The 22448-nt window shown below is 44.7% G+C and overlaps 1 protein-coding gene across 8 annotated transcripts in view; it reads right to left on the reverse strand.

The window, feature by feature from the left end:
- Window positions 1–22448, reverse strand: part of sox5 (SRY-box transcription factor 5) — a 169696-nt gene that overhangs the window by 36519 nt on the left and 110729 nt on the right. For all 8 annotated transcript variants that reach the window (XM_035427275.1, XM_035427273.1, XM_035427274.1 and 5 more), the window contains 3 exons: window positions 7629–7715; window positions 3909–4081; window positions 2947–3015 (listed from right to left, as the gene is read on the reverse strand). In XM_035427275.1, the coding sequence (XP_035283166.1) occupies window positions 2947–3015; window positions 3909–4081; window positions 7629–7715 (329 nt within the window). The remainder of the gene's footprint in view (window positions 1–2946; window positions 3016–3908; window positions 4082–7628; window positions 7716–22448) is intronic.

The raw sequence follows: 22448 nt of genomic DNA on the forward strand, positions 1-22448 counted from the left end.
TGGTATAATAGAGTTGGTTGGACCATAGGACAGGTAGTCCAACATATTGTGTATATTTTCACATAATTGTGATATCATAATAGTTTATTTATTTTTTATTTTAGCTTTATTTCTCAGTCCCACTGAGACCAAGGTTTCTTTCGCAGAGCCCTGCTTACAGAGTAAAAGCAAAAGATTTAAAATGTACACTCTGCCATCATTAGGTCTCCGCTTAAAGCTGTAAAATAGCATATTTCATTTAATATGGTGGAAAGGAAGTTTTTAGAGCCAATATAATATATAAAACAATATAAGCCAATGCGTGGTTCATGATACAAAGTAGAGAGAATTGTTCTAAAACTGGCTCTAGTGATGAAATGAAGAGCAAACAGAATCCAGGGGTTTAAAAACAGGAATAAAGTCTACACACTTCCATCACTGTTCCTAGAAAAAAACTTCACCATATGAAAGCCAACGTTTCGACGTGCATTTGAACTTCATCAGAACCCAAATCCTGAGTCTGCAGCAAGGAACAGTGGCACCGTTTCCCCCCAATCAACGTCACAAAACCAGTAATGCCAAACGATGAGGGAAAACACAGATTTGCTTAATTTCTGTTTAATATGATGAATTAAGCAATTAAACCACTAATTGGGTTAGGTGGTGTGTTTACTGCTACACCGCAGTAGGTCTTTTACAGAAAAAAAAAAGATTAAAAACCCCAAGAAGGTGGAGATGCTCAACAAATGAGTTTTATTAAGTTACTGTGTTGGGATATAGAGTGGCATGTGTCGGTTTTCTATAGAACACTTTGACCCCGTTCCACCATCCTGTCTCCAGCCTTATGAGATGAAGCTTCAGGGTGGTTAGGCTCTGTAAATCTGCTTTGTTTTAGTTAATTAAGTGGTAATGCTGTTGACGTAAATGGTTTATATTCTGCCTCAAATTAGCGACTGGTTCACAGAGGCTGGGACATCGGCATCATTACCGGGACAAAATACACAGAGAAATATCAGCAATCGCACGCTGCAGCAAAAACCCGTCGCTGTGTGTCAAACAAAAAAGTGCCAAAAAGTATTTGAAAGAGAGAAGTATAACAACACCACACACAGATAAACACAGAGAGACATAGGGACGGGCAGAGATACTGACTTTTGGATATCGGCAGGACAGCTATAAGGAAGAACTATAAAACACCTTCCGCGCAAAGATACTGTAATGGAGACAGTTTCAGTGGATGCAGGTATAGACGGTTTTTCTGTGAAGGTAAAGAGAAAGAGCGTGTCTGTGAAGGTAGGGTGAATCTAATGCGAAACTCGCACTGGCACACCGCAGGAATCCGCTCCCAGGGATAATCACTTGATGAAAAATTCAATAGCTGGAGAAATATTAGTCTTGTTAAATGTGGAAGATGTTTAATAGATGAGTTGTGTGTTATGATTTGTCCCCTCAACCCCTCGTCCTACTCCAAAAGCACTGCAGGTGTTCTCTTTTAATACACGCATCAGAAAAATCCTTCATGGCGGTCGGCGGTGGCAACGCCGGGGGGTCCTATGGGAGAACATGTCTCTGAACAGTTTAATTAAAATGAAAGTGAGCTTGGGGATGGCTTGGCACCCAGGAGCATATAATCACATGCCCAAAGATGGGGGGGGGGGGGGGGGGGGGGGCACATAATTCTGTGGATACTATAGAAAAGTGTTTGTCTTCTTAAAGTTTTGGCATTGACTAAATATGAGCTGAGAATTTCAACCTAGTAAGGCCCGATCCAAAGGGAAGAGCAACAGAAACACTAACCAAAGATTAGATTCATTATTTATTTTATGTACAGCACCATACTTTCTGTGATCACTTTTGGAAGAATTTATTCAGCGCAGTTGAGTATAATCTCGCAAGCTATCAGTCTTATGTATTCTTGTACATTCTTCAGTGATCAGTCTTTTGTCTTTAGAGGTATTTTGTCTCTTGAGAATCTCAGTAACCTCAATGGTTCTCTGTTGATTTTCTTGGTCAGTTGCGCTCCCACAGGGAGACTATATATATATATATATATGTATTATATACTTCTCTGCCCCTCCTAGCGATGCATTTATTTGGGGAAAAGGAGCTGTGTCTCTGCGGGGCCAGAGGAATTCAAATGAGTTTACAAAGGCCGCTTTGTACAAACACACACTCAGACACACATATATATTCATGTGTGTGGAATGATTCATTTTAAACGTAATACACACACACAGACAAAAGCTCGCATGCATGCACACACATACGCGCATACACACACACACACACACTCACACACGCACGCTTGCACACACACACACACACACACACACACACACACACACACACATACACACACACACTCAAGCATACATGCTAGCATGCGCGCACACACACACACCACACACACACACAGACACACAACACATGCACACAGGCACACTTGCTTGCACGCACACACACATGCGCACACACATGCACACACACGCTCACACACACACGCACTGTCCCCTCTAGCAGATACAGTGCTCAGTGAGAAGGGCCTGTCGCACAGACAGCAGTATGATGGCTGCAGTCCAGTGCAGGGAAACTGTCTCAGTGGGACACTGTTTGCTGGCCAAAGCCTTGCACATCCACAGCCTGGAGGAAACCCAGTCTCTCTGACTTTATTAGCCAAATGGGTCTCTTCCCCTTTCACAAAGCTATTCTCTTGCCACCTGCATGAAGACAGAAGTCGGCGCAGACTACAGGACTATCCCTTCATACCTCTATCTGCATAATCAAGGGTATAGCTGCCTATATGTGTCTGAGAAAGCAAGGGGACAAAAACGCATGTGCACGCACACGCACAGACACAAACACACACAAACACACACATGCATGCGCGCGCACACACACTCACTCTCACACACACAAACACGTGCACATGCACGCACATGTGCACACACACACACATTAAAGACTCACCTGGATCTGCTGTTGCAGAAGGTTAATTTTGTGTTGCTGCTGGAGGAGTTGCTGCTGTTGCCGAGCGATCTGTGACAGGGACAGAAGGTGTGAGACACACACACATACATACATACACAGTGGCGCACAGCAACCTTGATTTCTGCGGTGCTGTGCTATTATTTTCTCTGTGAGTGACACTGATTTTATTGTTCTCTGAAAGTGACCTCGTGCCCCTCTCTTCTCTGCTCTGACGTGGTGGCCCTCTGCTCTCTCTGAATAACGCTGTTTTATCCTGCTCTCTGTGTGGCTTCAGAACCAGATTGTGGTCAGGTTAAAGTGATGTTGGTCTCCTCTACAGTGTGTTTGAGTATTACGTTTGACGCTAACTGCTTTGGTATTCAGAAGAACCAGAAAAAAATATACATGTATTTAAATTTGCTGTGCAAAATGCAGTAAAACAAATCCTGATATGGCTCCTTGGGCAGACACACAGGGGCCCTTCCCCTCCTGAGTGCTGAGGCACACTGCGTTTCCTCTCCATAGCTGCACTCCCACCAGCTCAGCCACGCAGAAGAGAGATTGCCTCTCTGCGCTATCCCCGGCAGCCCATTGCCTGCAGGAAGCCTGCTGCACCTCCATCCACTACACAACCACTCCCAGCATGCATCACTTTAGCCCTCCGCTGGTTTAATTTGTTAAAGGCTGCCTGGGGTGGGTATCTAGCGGGCTCAGAAGCACCACTCCCCCCCGCTCCCTTCATACCCTCGCCCTCCAAGCTCCCCCTCAGCCCCTCCTCTCCCACTCCCCCACGCCACACAGTTTTCCCAGTCCACGGACAGAGTGTACTCACCCCAGGCCCTACCTCTCCCCAAACCTCCCCTCAGTCCATACCAAGAGCACACCCCCACCCAGCACCTCCCCCCACACATTCCCCAACACACACACACAGGCTCCTCCAGCCCCTGGTCCTGAACACTCACCTGCTCCTGCTGCTGCTTGGCTAGCTCCATCTGCTGCCGCTGCTTCTCCATCTGTGATGCGGCCAGCTTCTTCTGCTCCTCATGGGCGGCCAATAGCTGCTCCCTCAGGCTGGTCAGCTGTGTGATCATGCCCATCAGCTGACGCTCCTTGTCCGCCAGGCTGTCCGGGGTTCCTACAAGAGGCCGCAGGTCAGAGCCCAGGAACAGTGCCGGTCATTAAATGTGCAGGTCAGAACCCAGGATCAGCGCCGGTCATTAAATAAGCAGGTCAGAGCCCAGGATCAGCGCTGGTCATTAAATAAGCAGGTCAGAGCCCAGGATCAGCGCTGGTCATTAAATAAGCAGGTCAGAGCCCAGGATCAGCGCTGGTCATTAAATGCGCAGGTCAGAGCCCAGGAACAGCACCAGTGACATCCATGGATATGAATCAGAGACTGATATATCATTGCAAGCTATCTAGAGGTAGAGAAGCACACAGAATCACAGCACAATTCATCTGCAAGTACACAGAATGACAAGGAGTCTAGCTTGCACCTCCCTCTATGTGGCCTCTCGCTTTTTGTTTACTTTCAAGTCAGAAGGCCTCCAGCATGAATTTAGCATTTTGTGATCTCTGACCTCACAGGGCTCAGAACACATGCTGACCTTTGAACTCAATCCATTCCTCAAGCAGAGACTGAGTTTTCACAGAGGCAGAGAGGAAAACAACATATTGCATGGGGATGTGAGAACTGAGCAGTCAGGATCTACACCAGTTTTCTTTTGGCATGTACAGCACTGCTATCTTTATGTACCTGTACGTATGTTATCTGTGGCTATAGGGTAGTTATCCAAATGTGTTATCTCTAGATATGTGCAGATCTTTTAACTTTGAGCATGTGAAGCTCTGTTATCTTATGGTAAGTGCAAATTTGTTATCTTTAGGTACCTGTAAGTTTCTTGTCTTTGGTATCTCAAGGTGTTTTAAAAGAATTAGTTTTTATGTATTAAACTGGATATGCAGATGTGAAAGAAAAGCTACAAAGTAATTTCAAAATTACTAAAGATGCAGAGGTGAGAATTCATATGCATGACTGTATTTGTGTGTCAATGTACTATTATTTTGGGCTCTGATGTGTAAAGGTCATTTTGTGTGGCCTGTCTATGGATGTGTCTGTAAATCTGTGAGCCTGTGTGTGTGAGGACGAGTGCTTATATTTTTATGCATGTATATGGGCATTCTTGTGTGTGGTTGTGGGTTTGTTCATGTATGTGCGTAATTGTGTGTCCATGAGTATTTCTGCGTGTATGTTTGTGTGTGTGTGTCTGTGTGAGTGAGAGAGAAAAAGAGAGAAAGAGACAGAGAGAGAGCGTATATGAGCACGAGTGTGTGTCTGCATCTGTCTCTCTCAGTAGTACAGTTCCTCATTGCCTTTCAGCTTCTCCCTTAAGCAGAGCCACATTCCTTCAGAGCAAAAAAACATGAAGGAGAGGAGAGAGCCATCGTGAGTGACCTGGCCCCTGACCTCACAGGAAGGTGAGAGTGAGATCCATTTGTCCAGCGAGGGTCAGCCTCTGCCCCACCCCCACCCGGACCTCACAGCCAACAATGGACAATAAAAGTGACTGTCCCAGCAGCTCCCAGGGAAAATAACACAGCGCCTGTTTAAACAGCTCGCCGCCCGCCTTTCAGGTGGGGGGCTGCAGGAGAGCCCGGGCAACTGCTAAAAGGGATCAAAGGCAGCATTCTCTCTGCGGCAGACCGTCTGAGGGGCTTTCAGGAAGGTGGCGTTTCATGGTGAGCCGCAGCTTTTATTTGTGTCCCGCTGAGCCCCGTGTCTCTGGGTAAATACCGCTCAAATATCCTGCAGTGGAAGGCAGGTAAATACCCCTCGTGCAGGGTAAGTACAACCCATGTCCCATTCCATTGGGGGAGGGGGGGGGATAAATGCCCCTCATGAACCCCCCGCACCCGCCCCGCCCCACCCACCCACCCACCTCCCTATAACACACACACACACAACCACACACACACACACACACACACACGCTCCATCAATCACCGGTGATGTTTTTCACCTCCGCTCCTGGAACCTCAGCAATGAATCAATAAGTGGTTTCCTGCTCTTGCAAACATCCTTAGGCAGGTTACATAACCAAGCGCACACCACATCCCACAGTAATTAACCAATTTGTAACAATGTAATACTTGTCAAGAACCCCTCCAAACTAATTAATGACTAGGTTGAACAGATAACTCCCTACTGCAACAACACACTACAAAAGAGCAGAACTGAAAGGAGAGGGAGGAAAAACAGAGCCAAGGGCATTCTGATTTTCATTATGTTTCCTGTTTTCAGCCTTTTCCCAGGGAGAGGAACTAGTACACAACAAGTCTCCACCCTAATGCGGTTTCTATTGGCTCCAGCACTCTCTCTTCCTACTCTAACCTGATCTTTGTGCATTAGAATACTGTCATTGTCCACCGCAACGCTCCCTGCCCTCCCCATCCCCGTCTCCATCCCTCTGTTATGGGTCTGAGCACGTCAGGAGTGTGGAGCTCACAGGCTGTGTATACTGTGGCTCTCGGGTGTCTGGGCACATTAAGACAGCACATTCAACAACCAAAAGCTCTGGGCACAGCTCTTCATTTTCTTTGTTTGGACATTTTGATTTCTCAGCTGAAAGGCTCTTGGTCTGTGCTTACTGGTGTCTTCCGTCTTTTTCTTTGTGTCTGTGGACAACACATCCATATGTACTCACACACAAATATACAAACATATTTATACACACACACAGACACACGCACACACACGCATGCATGAACACGCACACATGCACACGCACGCACGCATACACAAGCACATGCACGCACGCACGCACACACACACACCACACACACAGAGACACACACACAGTAATAATTAAACCCCTCTGACAGTCCTGACAGCCCTCTCCAGCTGCTTGCCTCCTCTAAGCCTGGCAGGATGCTCTAAAATGTCAGCTCAGTAGGGGACAGTGTGGAGGATTTGATCAATTGATCGTTCTTTCAAGGGAAAAAAAGGAGAACATGTTTCTTTGATTAAAGGTTTCTTGTCTTGTAATGACGCAAAATTGTGTCCGTAATGCCTGCGAATATCTCAGTGCTAAATCAAAAGTTACAATTTATACCGCTCCTCTGTCCAGCGGAATATATTATTAACAATCATATCATCTAATGTTTCTCTGCGAGATCAGTTTGGAATTGTAGGTCTCTTCAGTTCCCTGATGAGCATCAGTCTCGCTGGCTCTCTGGAGTGCCTCGGAAGATCAGTGTCTTCAGCACTGCTGTTCCTTGTTTCCCAGTTTCTTGGGGAGATCAGCATCTTGGTTTCTCAGTGTTTCTTGGGGAGGTTAATGTCTTGGTTTCTTTTGAGATTCTGGGTGAGATCAATGTCTTGGGTCTCTTGTTGGTTTTGGATTGTACTTTGGTTGTATTGCTTTGGGTTTGTTGGATAAAAGAACTCAAACAAAAGTGTGTGTGTGTGCTTGTGTGTATACTTGCGTGCGTGTGAGTGTGTTTGTGTGTGTGTGTGTATGTGCAATTGCATGCCAATGTGCGTGTGTGTATACTTGCATGCGTGTGTGTGTGTGTGTAACTGTATGCCAGTGTGTATGTATACTTGCATATATAGTGTGTGTGTGTGTGTGTGTGTGTGTTACTAGGAGGACAAGACTGTGTGTCAAAACAAAGTAAATTACCTTTGATTTCGCCAAAGCTCCCTGATCCCATGGCCAACAGCTTGTCCTTCCAGTCCTTGGACAGCAGCTTCTCAATGCTGGGGGCTTCTGAGGGGGGAACGACAGGGAGAAATTAACATGGACTACATCACAATAAAACTCATTTAAAGTCCATTTGCAGTAATAAAGCCGACTCTCCCCCCTCCGCGCTCCTCTCTGTAATGGCTCCATCAGCAGGCAGATAAGAGCTAGAGAAGAAGACTGCTTCCTCACCTGCTGTTAGAAAATCATTAGCCCTTTCGTCCATGAAACAAAAAGCCTGTTAATGCACCATGACAATGGACACATTATGCACCAGCGCTGTGTTTTTCTAATACAGACGCGCTCCTGTTTTTCTCTCTAATTGCTAACCTGCCAAGGACAGCGTTTCCACAGAACTGAAGGGAAAGTGACACAAACCCCCACAGAAAGGCTGTGTGGAGAACGTCAGGCTCCAGCCATCTGTTTGGGCGCTGAGAAGTGCTTCTCCACACAAGCAACAGAGGATTAACCCTGTCAGGAACCTTTTCCGACAGCCCCGACTTACAACCACAACCCTGACCACGTTCAACTGCTGACGACAAGTGAAACTTTGTTTTAGGAATATTTTCTCTCTTCCTCAAATGACCCAACTTTTGGAATCTTAATCATTTTCATGTCACAGTTCCCATCAGCCCACACACGGACGCCAGCAGTCCTGAAGACAGACTCGCTACATATTGAGTGGCAGAACATTACGGCAGCAGTATCAAGTATTAGCGGATAAAAAAAGCTTAGCATATCACTTCTGATTTCCAGAATCACGCTCACAAGCCAACTGTCTGGGCTGCTCCCAATCCCTATGTGAGATTCTCTCACTGGGCGAAGAGGGAGTTTAGGACTGTCAGTTAGAGACATTACAGGGATTTCAGAGACACTAACGACCTGATGATCGGCTCAAATCATGGAGCTTAAGCCTTCAAAGAGCTGCTAAAGTTGCAGAGATACCACACATATTCATGGGTATCTACACTGTCTCAACAAACAACTACAGGCATCCACACTATCTCAACACAAATCCATGGACATCCATACAATCTCAACACAAATTGATGGGCCTCTACACTGCAGTATCTCAACACAAATGCATGGGCATCTACACTATCGCAACACATATCCTCGGGCATTGACATTGTCTCAACATACATTCATGGTAACATAAACATACATACAGACACACATATACACTGACTTCAGTGCACACACATGGCTGCACACCCACATACATGTGCACAGACATACACATTCTCACACTAGTGTTTACGCACAAAGAAACACAAAATGTAAAGACGCAAATGCAAGACGCAAATGCAAACAGGGAAATTATTGCTATTATAGTTGTTATTTGTATGACCGTAGTAGATACCATGATATAATGTTTAACACTCCAGTGAAATGAGCCTCAGACAGACTGTACATTGCATAAATTCATCCACTATTTTCCTGGGTATGACGGTTGACTAAATGAACAAATAAACACATGGTTAGTTAAGTCCATTAATGCGATTAGCTTATTATGCTACCTATATTTTAGGCTAAATCAAATACATTACAAAAAACACATATTAGATTAAATTACATGAAATTATTATTAACTCTGATTACATTATAATAAAGTTCAGTTCTGTCGCATGACAATTGTTTTCTGATGCCGAGCGATTAAACCAACATACAAACATCACATAAACACAGTGGGGCTGGTCGTAAAGACGCTATGTGTGTGGGGGGTATTCTTGGGGGGGTATGAGGAGATGATCAACTCTTTTCAAAAACCAAAAGGACTTGGATTTCTCACCTCTGCTTGGGAAGAGGACAGTATTTGACCAACAGCCAGCCGTGCTTCTGCATTCTCTCCTGACAGCTGTCTCACTATCACCCCAACAGGTGCTATTAGCCCCCCCCCACACCCCTTCCCACACCAAACAATGACAGAGGCTTTTAAGCCAAAGAGCTTTGACAAGTGAAAGGGAACAACAAATGGCAGTGCCGCCCTATTCTCCTGGGGTCTCTCGGGCGCACACAGGAATAGTTATTATTTTTATTTATTAACATGGCTGCTATTGTCCCCGCTGACAGCCAGGACACTTTAACTATTAATAACGATGGAAGGGCTTTTTCTGTGCGTGGCAGCGCAGTGCAGCAGTAATGAAAGCCTGGTCCATTTCGCACTGGATAATTCAGAGGGAGAATAAGGGTGGTGAAGACGCAGTAAACATCACTGTGACTGAGAGATGACAGACAGACAAGGGGACAACTGACTGTCTGACCATAGGATGTGTTCACAGATACTCTCATCTCTACCTTGCTTTCTCTTTTCTCTGTCACTCCCTTTATAACTTTTATTATTTTTTTATAACCACTCTGCCCGGCTGGGGTCCTTTCAGAACGCAGCAGCAAAAATGATGGCATGTTTGTGCACTGTTACAAATGCAACATTACAAATGAAAATGAAAGAAATAACTAATGATAATGAAAGGTAAACATCAATTCAAATAAATTTCGAAGAACCCATTATGTATTGCTGTAGGGGATATTTCAAATTGTCCCTATCACTATACCTCTTCTGGAGAATGGTGATCTAAGATTCAGAGAATGGATAACAGTGTACCAAGGCTGTCAAAATAGAGACTGGTGTTCTAGGACTGTCTGAATAGAGAATGGTGTTCTAAGACAGTCAGAATAGAGAATGGTGTTGTAAGACAGTCAGAGTACAGAATGGTGTTATAAGACAGTCAGAATACAGAATGGTGTTATAAGAGAGTCAGAATACAGAATGGTGTTCTAAGACAGTCAGAATAGAGAATGGTGTTCTAAGACAGTCAGAATAGAGAATGGTGTTCTAAGACAGTCAGAATAGAGAATGGTGTGCTAAGACTGTAAAAATGGGGAATGGTGCTTTAAGGCTCATAAAAAGGAGAACTGTGGCCCATGACTAAGACAGTGAGAAACAAAGGCATTATTGTGATATTATGAGGTTCTAGGGCAACAGGAAGAGCAACTGCAGGTCAAAAAAACTTGAAATTCCAAAGAGGAATGGAAGTGGATATGCTACGAAACACAATTCATCTCAGCAAGCCCCATGGTGGGTATTTTAATTTGTATTTCATGGATTACACACAAACAATGTGTGAAACAATGCCCGATATAAAGAATTAATAACCATCCTTCCTTTTGACTGTACTACCATGTCCATTTTTAATTAACACACACCTCTGAAACTTGTCAGAGTGTAAATTAGTTTAAATTCATTAACATTTGATTTGAAAGTTTAAAATGGGACTCAGTATCTGCACATATAATAACTGGGACCAAACTTTTACTGAAATGTTCTCTGTGCTTAATAGTTTTGCTGAGATCATGCATGGAGTCAAAGTTATGCTGGGATTGGAAGTGATAATCAAGAATTTTCCAAGAGCCATGGTCCAGTGATCTTTTAGTGGTATAGGTGATATTATTGTTTTATATCATTACTACTCTAAGATAAGATAATAAGCTCCATTGCGTTGAATGCGGGTCCACTCAGTGAGGATTTCTAACTCTTTCTCCCTGATCAGTATCTTATAGACCTCCTAGCTTGACACTGGTGCACAGAGCAAGCTGATATTTAGACAGAGATCTGTAGAAGGGACATTGTTCCCCGAATATGCACTGCTGTGTGGGGCAGCCCAGTGTTAATGGAACCTGCAGTAGGTTTAAAGTTGTAGGTCTCAAAGCACCTCTTTCAGCTTTTTTTATGAGTGGAATAAGGGTAAAACTCACTATACACAGTGTGGTTATTATCTGTACCCCCCCCCCCCCATTTACAATATTCATAATAAACTCACATACCCGACCCCAAAGCATTTTTAATCTTCCATCCATATCCTCTATCCCCTTCTCAGAGCATTGTAAATCTACCCACAATGCCTCCCTACATAGGATGAAGGTAAAATAGCACAACATCACATCAGGAAGCTAAGATAACTTCAACTGCCATTTATGGTCAATTCTGTAATGAAAGGACTGTTATCAGACAAAGGCATATTAAATCTGGTGTCCTATTCCCTCCGTTCATTCGCAAAGGGGGAAAAAAACACTAAGAACAGTTCCCATAAAAAGACATCATGGGCAACATCACGGTACTTTTAACTACAATGTCTGTGATTCAGTTATTTTGGGCATCGCATGTTTTTTTTTTCCTTTTTTAAAAAGAAGCATTAATCAGGTGTTAAAATCGATGCTGGGAATGACCACGTCAGCAGCAGCCATGAGACCGGCCGCCCCCGCCAGTCCTCAGCCTCCCCTTCCAGAGGAAACACAGACCGAGGAGAACTCGTTTTTATCATAACACGTCCCTCGGAGCCATTGGATCACGCACAATCGAGCGGGCCAATCGTGGCGGGCCCCCGAATCGCAGGTCCGGCCGCCTGGTTGAAAATACAGACGCCAGATCGGGACCCAACACCACGCTCAAGTCTAATTTTAGCCCTCGGACCTGCAGGGGAAAAAAATCACTGCGCTCCTTCCAACTTCAGAAACAATGTAATCTCTCTGGCCGCTCTGTGCCTCACTCTGTACATGCTCCCTGACTCACAGAAAACAGCCGACCATTCTCCTATTATCTCATATTTGTGAAGCCGGGAGACTCTTTGTTGGGGGGAAAAAAAAGAAAAAAGAAAAAAAGAGAGACGTGAAAAAGGGGAGAGCGGGGGAGAAAAGAGAGAGGGGGGGAGGAGGGAGCCAGGCCCCCTCTGTACAACAAAAGCACCTCTGTCCCTACTCCAGCCCCAGCTGGGATGGAAAGGGCCCACAGGAAAGGCCCTGGCTCCGGCCTAGCCCCGCCCGGCCCCGCCCCAACAGGCTCCGCATTGACTCCTCTTGGCAGCAGGGTGTGCAGTTTCTGGCGCGGAGCGCCAAGCAGGGGTCAGGACTGAATAACCAATTATACAACACCGCCACAGTTTATCTAAGGTCTGTAAACTGCCACAATAGTCCAGTATTCAGCAGGGCTTTAATCCCCGGCCAGATCTGGTCACCACATCACCGTGCAGACTTGCACAGAAGCGGCACCGCCACAACGCCTCTACTCTACTGTTACACATTCCTGGAGAGGAGAACAAAGTTGTACGTGTTTCTCCCTCTCGCACGGACTCAGCTGGAAAAGGCCAGGTATTTACTCACGGATTCTGAAGGAAAAAAAACACGATATTCAGAGATTCGTCTGGATAACACTAAATATTTGTTCACAGTATCAATGGTAAAAAGGCATATATTTACAATTTGCAGTAAAATACACGATATGGATTTATAAACATGGAAAATACATGCATAAATACATTATTTATTAATAAATACATTAATATATAATGTTGATGTAAATGGTACAGTTATTTATGCACCTATTTATGTTAACTTGTCAATCCAAACTGAAATTTTCATAGCTTCATTACATTACATTACATTACATTACATTCATTTGGCAGACGCTTTTATCCAAAGCGACGTACAAGAAGTGCATTTTCATGATCGTAGACAACTGCTGAACACGGGTTCAGTAAGGTACAATTACTTATTTTGTACAGCTATTTCTAGCTGAGAACAATGAACACTATCCTGGTCTAACATCTGCAAAGCCAAACTAGGCAGAAGATTAAGCTAGAGTATTAGGACAAATACAATTTACCAAGAAGTGCAGGGATGGGGCAACATGTAACAAGTGACAAGGAAAAAAGGGTATTTTTTTTTTTTTTCATCAATAACTATATCCAAGCAGCTTTGAACACAAACTTCCATTTGATACAACTGTAAAGGGACACATTTACTGAACACTCCATAATTAAGGGCACCGACAATAATGTGGTAAATCAAGTTAAATCTAAAACACAGCTATGCCCTTCCAAATTTTCACTTCCTTTCTTTCTGGTGACAGATGGCGTTGTGGGTGATTATGTCCAATTTTATTTCAACCAAATTCCCAGCCAACATGACACTGGCAGATTGCTAAAACTGCAGAGAGGGCATGACATTGTAAAAATAAAAAAGCAAATTAAATTTTCAGACGTGGTAAAAGCCAGCAAGCCTATTAATTTCCTTTTCCTTAGACGCACACACTTCAGATGGTTTCAATGTTTTAGCTGTAATTGAATTTATTTTCAGAGTGATGTACTGTATGTCTAGCACTGAAACATAGAGGGCCCCAGCATTCCTCTACATCAGCCTACCCTAGTTAGTCTACCCGGTCTAGCAGAAATTTCTCCTGCAGACTGAAACTCACGCCACCAGTCTGAACTGCCAGCTTAGGCATGTAGCCCTTGCCCAGCCCATTCCAGCCTGTGCTCTCAGAGTTACACCCTCAGTCTTACCTCCCTAATCCCAGCCACCCTCAGTCTAGTGCCCCGTAACACTTATATATTTAACCTTTATTTATCCAGCTGGGTGTGCTGACAACATTATAATGGCAAGATAAGCCAAGGCTATTCAAGACGAACTGTGGGATCAGAGGCTGTTTTCATAAAAGAATGCTGAGACACACACGCGTGCGCGCAATGCACACAAGCGCAGATGCACAAACACACACGCAAGAATGCAAACACACACACTCCAGACACACAGTGGAACTGGACAGATTGCTTTCAGCTCATCTCTTGCTTTGGAACAGGCCTGTCACAGCCTCATCAGTTGCTGAGAGAAACACTCCTGACACATTGCTGCTACCTTATAATTAGGAGCCCAATCAAAAATAAGAGACTGTGTTGCTCACCTCCTGTTCCAATTACATTTCTGACGGATGAGTATTATTATCAAAATTATTATGATGTTTGTGTGTACCATCGCCTGACTGACAGAAAAGTTTGTTTGTATTCCATCTCTTTCATTGAATTTCGCATCTTTCCAACCTGACACACATGCACATACGCACACACACACACACAGGCACAGACATGAACAAACACACACGTATGCACAAGAAACAGCCATGCAAACACACGCACACAAACACACATGCACACACATGCACACACATGTACACACAAGCACAAAGTCATGCAAACACGAAAGCACAACACACATATATGACAGCACACATAAGCCCGCACATTGTGCTGGGGGGGGGGGGGGAGTCTGGTAAACAGTTCTTAGTGGCTGTTGAGTGAAACCTCATTCTGAATAGGAACAGTAATAGCTGTCCAGCAGCAGCCCTGAGAGAGCTGGCATACAGCTGTTAACAGCAGATAAAGAGCAGGGCTGGGACCACTTCTGATTGGCTGATGAGATCGACTGATGAAAAATGAATAATAGCGATATTGGGGTAAACACTGCATTCCATCAGTTAGGCTGCAGGGAGGGTGCCATCTCTCCCCCAGTCCTGTCAGCACAGCAGTGTTCTTGTGTCTTAAAGCTCTTAATTAGGTTACTTCTGTACTCTAATGTACTGTACGGTGCAGTCTTAACAAAGTTAAAGCATTAGATGCAGTGGAATGCATGATTCATTACGAGGTTTCTATATGGTTCAGTTTCCTGTCAGTGGGAAAAATTTCCTCCATTTTGTGTACTGCAATTTTACAAGTATGAAATACTGGCAAACACAATACTTTTATTCACTGGCCAGTAAATAAATCAGAAGTTCTGCCAATCAGAAAGTCATAGGGACAATGAGAGGGAACTGTGGACCACAATCACAAAGAATTTACACATAGACACACACACACACACACACACACACACACAAAGTGGCAGCTCCTTCTGGACTCAATGATCCAGGTATGGAATATAACATATAAATGCAGTCATTTTTAAATATAAATTAACTTGAACAGTTCCAACTATCTGTAGCCTGTATTTTAACACATTTTGAAACCAAGGCCTGTATTTTGGATAATTAATGGAGTAATAAATAGTTTGTTTCACTATCATTATACTTATACATTTATTTGTTATTTTTTGAAAATGTTTAAATATATTGTATTGTAAATATATTGAAATTCAACCTCAGAGAAAGTATGAACCAAGCACACTCTCAGTGAAAGGTCTTTAAAAAAACAAATCCAAAACCTTTTAAATAGTTGTTTTATTTTACCTTTAGTTATTTCAGCCAACTGTATCTTTAAAATTCAAAATCTGTAAAATAGTAGAAAAAAATACGATGGCTGAAAAACTGAAGCCACACATTAAAGTCACGCAGGCCTCTGTCTGAATCGCACACACAGAATATATCAACTCTTAGCCGCCCTGTTTATTCACAGGTACATAGTCTTTTCACACACATGCGTCTAAAACCACGCCAGACAAAGACGAATATATCATTTCTTAGAAGATCAATCTCGCTCTCTCTCTATCTCCCCCCTTTCGTAATGCTGTCAAAGTGAGAACTAGATACATTTTGAAAAAAAGGAAAGAAAAAGCCATGCCTCCATACAAGACGCTGAGGAAAAAAGGCAGCATTAAACATTTTTAAGCAGCAAATTATTATAATTTTTTGTCTTTGAATTGAGTCAGGCACCAGGGAAGGGTCTACAAGATCTTATACTATTACCTCTATGTCTGACCAGATCCCACACGCATATACTTAAGGTTTACACTCCGCCCAAACCCTGCTCCCCAAGACTAGAAATAACACCCATATATATATTTTTTACCCATTAGCTAGGTCAGCAATTTGTGCAGTATGCCCTTGTTTCTAGTAAGCTAAACTTGTTTTCCGAAGGCTGACTGTAATCAAGACCTTTTCAAAGTCTGATTGTGGAACACTCAGCACAGAAGCATCAAGTACCTGTGAGAGTGGATGGGGCACAAGCAGCTGATAGAGCAACTACACACAGCCTCACCTCACTCTGCATGGTCACCACTGAAAGCCATGATACACCCCTGGGTCTTGGAGGGAGAAATTCTGACCAGGTACGTTTTTTTTGGAGGATTCCTCCTAAAACGCAACAGAGCGGGCTGTGGAACAGAACCACTGGGTGACCGTGAGGACCGGACTGGCAGACAGGACCGTCGCTCGTCCGTAAGGACGGGCCAGGGGACCGGACCTGCGAGGACGGGGCGGGGGAACAGAGGGAGCCGGTGTCACCCTGTCGCTGAGCAGTGTCACCCTGCTGGCTGGAAGAGTGGCAGCCTGGGACGGATCCAGCCCGAAGTGACGAGCAGCTGCAGGCAGCAGTTGTTTGAACAGCTGAGCTGACAGGATTCATTTAAATACACTGAAATCAAAAGTGGGGAACACCTGTTCGGCCTTCCGGGGCTCCGCGTGGAGGTGGGGCGGGCCGCGGCACGCTGCCAGACTGGCGGGCACGGTCTGAGCCTCTCCTGAGCAGCGCGGCCCCTCGGCCGGGACGAGGGGGGGGGGGAGCGGCGGGGGAGCGGGGGGTCTCAGAGCTGCCTCGTCTGTCTCTGAACATCTGGCTCTAATAAGGAGTCCTTTTGTTCTGGTCCCGGGGCCTGACCCCGGTGCAGTGGCAGAGAGAGAGATCACTTCATCTCAAAGCTGCTCTGTCTGACTCCCTCATCCCTCTGCAGCTATTGGGGGTTAATTAATATGTTCTCTCTGTGTGGGGAGACCCCCGCCATCCCCCACTATCCCACACCCCCCCCCCTCCCAAAACCCCCTCCGGCTCCCCCTCCCCCATTCTCTCCCTTTTTACTGAGCGTGCGTGTGCAAATATGCGGGAGAGCGAGTGAATGAATGAGAGTGTTAGTACAGTGAAAAATGGATTACTGTTTGTGTCAGAAAGTGTTTGAGCACATGCGAGAGGGTATGCTTGTAGGTCACACAAATGCATTAGAATTTGTGAGTTTGTGAACGCCTGTGTGCATTTGTGTTTCCATGCCACCGTAAGGGAGCGTGAATTGCATTTGAAAGAGTGCATGTGAGTGCATATGAGAGTATGTATGAGTGTGCTAATATGTGTGTGCATGTACTTGTCGAAGTGTTTGTATGCTGTAAGCGTAATGAGAGGTTCCTGGTGACTCTGTGCTCATTGTAAGCCATCATGGTATCATAAATCTTTTGCTGAAACAAAATAAGTGGGATACAGGAGCTAAGCACATGCACAGTTAGTGCTGAAGTTAAAAGGCAGAAATAGCATTATAAATGTAATTTTTATATGAATAGTACAAAGGTTTAAAATATGATACATATTCATGAATCATTCCATTTTATTACTTAGCATTAACTTAAAAATGCCTGTATACATTCAAAATAAATTTTACAAGTTAATTGATAGGGGCGGATTGAGCAAATTAGCATATGGATTATGATTCAGTTGAAATTTCTAAAGCAGTCTTCATTTAATCATAGTTCAGACAGGTGAAATACTCATGCAATCGTTGTGCGTGTGTGTGTGTGTGTATGTGTTTGTGTGTGTGGTGTGCATATAAACGTAGCGTCTAATGACAAAAATGGTGTCTTAATCGCAATCAACCCCACATGAGAAGTCAGCAGAATTATTTAACATACTAATTTGCACACGCGATGACAGTACGGCAAAATTCTACAGCCTTATGTAAATAGAGGCTGTTTGAAGCAGGCACAGAGGGGCAATGCTCGAAACTCTGGTGTAGGGGGCATTCGCGAGGATAGCCCACTGATGGAGGTTCTAATGACACAGCTATGGAAATCTGTCTAATTCATGGACCTCAGGCTTTTGTCGCAATATAAATGCCACACCGGGTGGTGAATATAAAACTTTACACACACGCAGCACACAAAGACATGGGCCTGATTTTCCCATCCATGCACACACTCGGAGCAAAAGACAACAGGACTGTTTTATAAAACCCTTTCAGCACATGTAGTGCACAAAGCAACAGGGCCGCTTTCCCATCCGCACAGTATTGTTCAATCGCTTAAGAAAGACAAAAAAAAAGAGTGAGACAAAAAAGCTTTCATCTCCATTGATTGTCTTGTTCAAGGTCTTAGAAGAATAAAAAAAACTGGAAACCAGATGAAACAATTCAATAAAAAGTGACTTGAATACTTCTTTCAGACATCAGGACAATAGAGCGCAATATAACCCACAGGTTCTTCCCATGTCTTTGGCTGTTTTGCATGCCAAAAGGATACGGAAAAAACACAAGCGCAATCGAATCAGAAAACCAAGATACGAGTTTGTACCTCCAGGATTTGATAGGTTTTAGCCAGCTATGATGCACTGAAAAAGTTGACAAAGAAAGAAAGAAACTGAAATGAGTATGTGTATGTCTGGTTTTCCAACCCTTATTTGGCAACTCACTCTTCCTGGCTCAAAGTAAGGAAAATTCCACTTCTTCCACTGTCAAACCTGTACTTAAAATTGCTCCAACAGAGAGTTATCTGCAGCCACATCTATCCTGTAAGGGACATAGATTGCCAAGTTGGTATTTACAGTCAATTTATAGTTAAATTGGCCCAGTCACACTAAATGAAGTTAAATATGTGCTGTAGGAGAGGCATATACAATTGCATTTCTCATCTACAATAAATATTTACTACTGTCAAATCTTTCCGGTAACACCAATCTCTAAAATTAAATATATAATGCAACAGAGAGATCTGCTGTGAAGTTTCTCATATAGTATACAGATATGTACAGTCCTTTCCCTTCCCATCACTAGCTCATTAGCCTCTCTGCGCTTCCTCTTTTTCTCTGAATGTAAGACACATCTCTCTCTCCGCACAGTAGTAAAGCGCTCCCTTTCAACGCTCGCAAACCCCCCTCTCTCTCTTAGCTCCCGAGCTCCGCGGCTGCTTCTCTTTTTCTCTTCGAGAGAGAGAGAGAGAGAGAAAGAACGGCAAACAATGCCTGCAAAAACACACAGCACTTAGTGTTCAATTATACAACAAACTAATTACTACCAAATGGTGCAAATCGCATATGGAGGTTTCTCCGCTCTCCCACGCTCAGGCTGTGAACCAGGCGCTCTCTGCCACTCGCGCGCACCGCCTCTGTGACAGCAGTTTCAGAGAAGCGGTCGGAGATCAGCCAGGAAGGGGAGCAGACAGCAGTTTCAAAGACCAGGCGTGCGGTCAAGTTATTCTTTTCTTTTAATGGAACACAACTGGCCCTCCGTAACCGCCTCGGTCACTGGTCAACTCACAGCCAAACACACTCGCGCATACTAGCGAATTATGTCGCACAAACGTACAGGAACATGCCGGCGCAAATATGTATATGTGCATACACTGGGCCTGCCAAGAGGCCTCTGCACATATGTGGGCAGTTACAGGGGCCTCATCTGCCTTGACAATCCTTCCTCCTCCTCAGCCAGTTTCCTTGTTCATTAAGGGGTTTGTATATTAACTGTGCTTATTGTTTAAGTAAGGGCCTGCATGTCAACTGTGCTCTCTGTAGAAGAACGCGTCCTGTGTTACCTGTGGATGTCTTCATTAACGGCCTGAGTCTCCTCCTGCGTGACCTAAAGACCTGGCATCAGACAAAACAATTTACCTCCGCAGGACCTGCTGACCTCACAGCAGAACTGCCCCACAGCGCCTCCTTAAATCACTGAGCACTGTCTGACTGAAGCTAGCCTGAATCGCTACACTTTTCTGTGCGAAAAGCATGGAAGTCATTAACGAGAAACCTGTTGAAGTCCCACTCTCTTCAGTCCAGCTACTGCAGTAGGGCTCGCCCGGATTACAACAAAGTGAGATCCCATTTTACAGTTTGTCTGCAGACGCTGGTGGTGTAAATCTGCTTGACTGGGTTTCAGCTGGTTGCGGATTGCCTCACAAGACAGCCTCAGGCTGGGAGACAGGAGCACCTCGCGTATTTGGGGGGGGAGAATTCAATAAGCCAATAAATATACTATCATTAATTAAACATACTGTAATCCATTAAACATACTGGGATCAATGAAGTGTCTGGCAGTCTGGTGCGGGAGATCTTCAGCGCTGTGAGGGTATTCGTTCTGACAGGATCGATAGTGGACTCTCTGACACACATAAAGACCGCTGTGCCGGTGCACAGCCCCGCTGCTGTGGCAGGGCTCCTCGTTCTGAGCCAGGACCGGCCCATAAAAACCCTGTGAAGCCTGCAATGTGGGGCTTCCCCTTAGCTGCAGGAACCAGGGCTGGCCGGATCCATGAATCAAGATCTGACTCTTCCTCTGGAGGCTCTGAACATCTGTGCCCCAGATACAGAAGCCCTCAGAAGCGAGTCTGGGTTAAACCACATACGGAAGCTCTTAGAGTGGCAGTGGTGTGTTTGTGCGTGTGTGTGTGTGTGTGTGTGTGTGTGTGTGTCTGTGTGTGTCTGTGTCTGTGTGCCTGTGTGTGCGCGAGCGTGTGAGTGTGCCTGTGTGTGCGTGCGCATGTGTTTGCGTGCCTGCAGGCCTGCTTGTGTGTGTGTGTGTGTGTGTGTGTACAGGGTAAACCCAGGAGTATTACAGCTGTGACGAGCAGGGTCGACAGCAGCATCCACTGAGCTCAGGTGAGGGAATGGTGGAGAGTGCTCTCTTCCCCCTCAACCAACCCCCCACCCCAGTACTCTGCTTCTCTCTCATTATCACAAAAACAACAAACACACACCACACACTCCAGCACGAAGGCTTTTCTGCATCTAACCTCCACCTCTCCAGACCCCACACACAGCTGTCACTAGCTGAGACTGTTGAGACACAAGAGCCCACAGTCTACAGAGAAACAAATACAGCCAACCAGACAGGAGAGCAGAGGACAGGAGTGGATAGAAGAGGAGAGGAGAGGAGAGGAGAAGAGCGGTTATTGGAGAAGAAGGGAAGAGGAGAAGAGGATATGAGGAGAGCGTAGTATATTTGTAGAGTTAATGAGTAAACCTGGTAAAGAAAGGAGATGTAATATGCAACTATTTACAGTATGAAATGAACTGTCACAGAAGCAGACATAGAGTAGTTATTGTTGTAAATGTGAGGTGTGTATTTACAGTAGGGGGATGAGAGACGAATCATTAGGGGTAGTGTATTTGAGAGACGAGAGATGAATGGTTCCTGTTGACTAGGGACATGTTTGGCAGAGATTTATTACAGGCCCAATGTCCCTGCTCCTGACTGGGGCCTGGCAGTGCTTCACACAGCCAGCCTGGGCGCACGCACGGGAGAACAGTCATACCGAAGTGACCCAGTATCTTCACTGGCTGCAGGTTTAATAAACGACTCCCCACCGCACCGACTGAGGAGAAGTGCTACTCATTTATCTGAGAACTAAGTGGAGCAGCCCAGGACTGGGTTACTGGGAGCAGAAATTGGCTGAAACGCAATCAACAACTTCTCTGAGCAACTGTCCAGTCTGAGAGCTGTCTATGAGAGAGACCAGGAAATCATGACTTTGGCAAAGGGAATGCATGACTTGGCAAAGAAAAACTCACGAATGCAAAGTGCAAATAGGCTGAATGTAAAACGTATTAACCGGAGAGGTAAATAATGATTTCCTGCAAATTTGTTTTGTCTACATGATATGATTCTAGAAATATAAATCACTGATGCAGATATCAGCACTTTTCATGCAGACAAGTGGAATATACTCAACTGGCATGACTACTATGTGCAAGGTATTTACTGTCCTTACCAAAAGTGCTGATACTATTCATACTATCATAATAATTACCTTCATGTAAAGTATGGAGTATATTTATGTAAAGTGCTGATTGTCTCTTATGTAAGTGCCCACTTGTCTGCATGTGTAAATGTGATTCTGGGGCCTGATGAAGGCAGAGGATTGCACAGATGACTTGTCTGTCCCACCGTGCATCTGAGACGCAACGGTGGTGGATTAATAAAGATTTGTGTCATCCGTGTACGTCTTTCCCAGAGGATAAACGAAGACACACA

Source organism: Anguilla anguilla, chromosome 7 (assembly GCF_013347855.1).
Source record: "Anguilla anguilla isolate fAngAng1 chromosome 7, fAngAng1.pri, whole genome shotgun sequence".
NCBI lineage: Eukaryota > Metazoa > Chordata > Actinopteri > Anguilliformes > Anguillidae > Anguilla > Anguilla anguilla.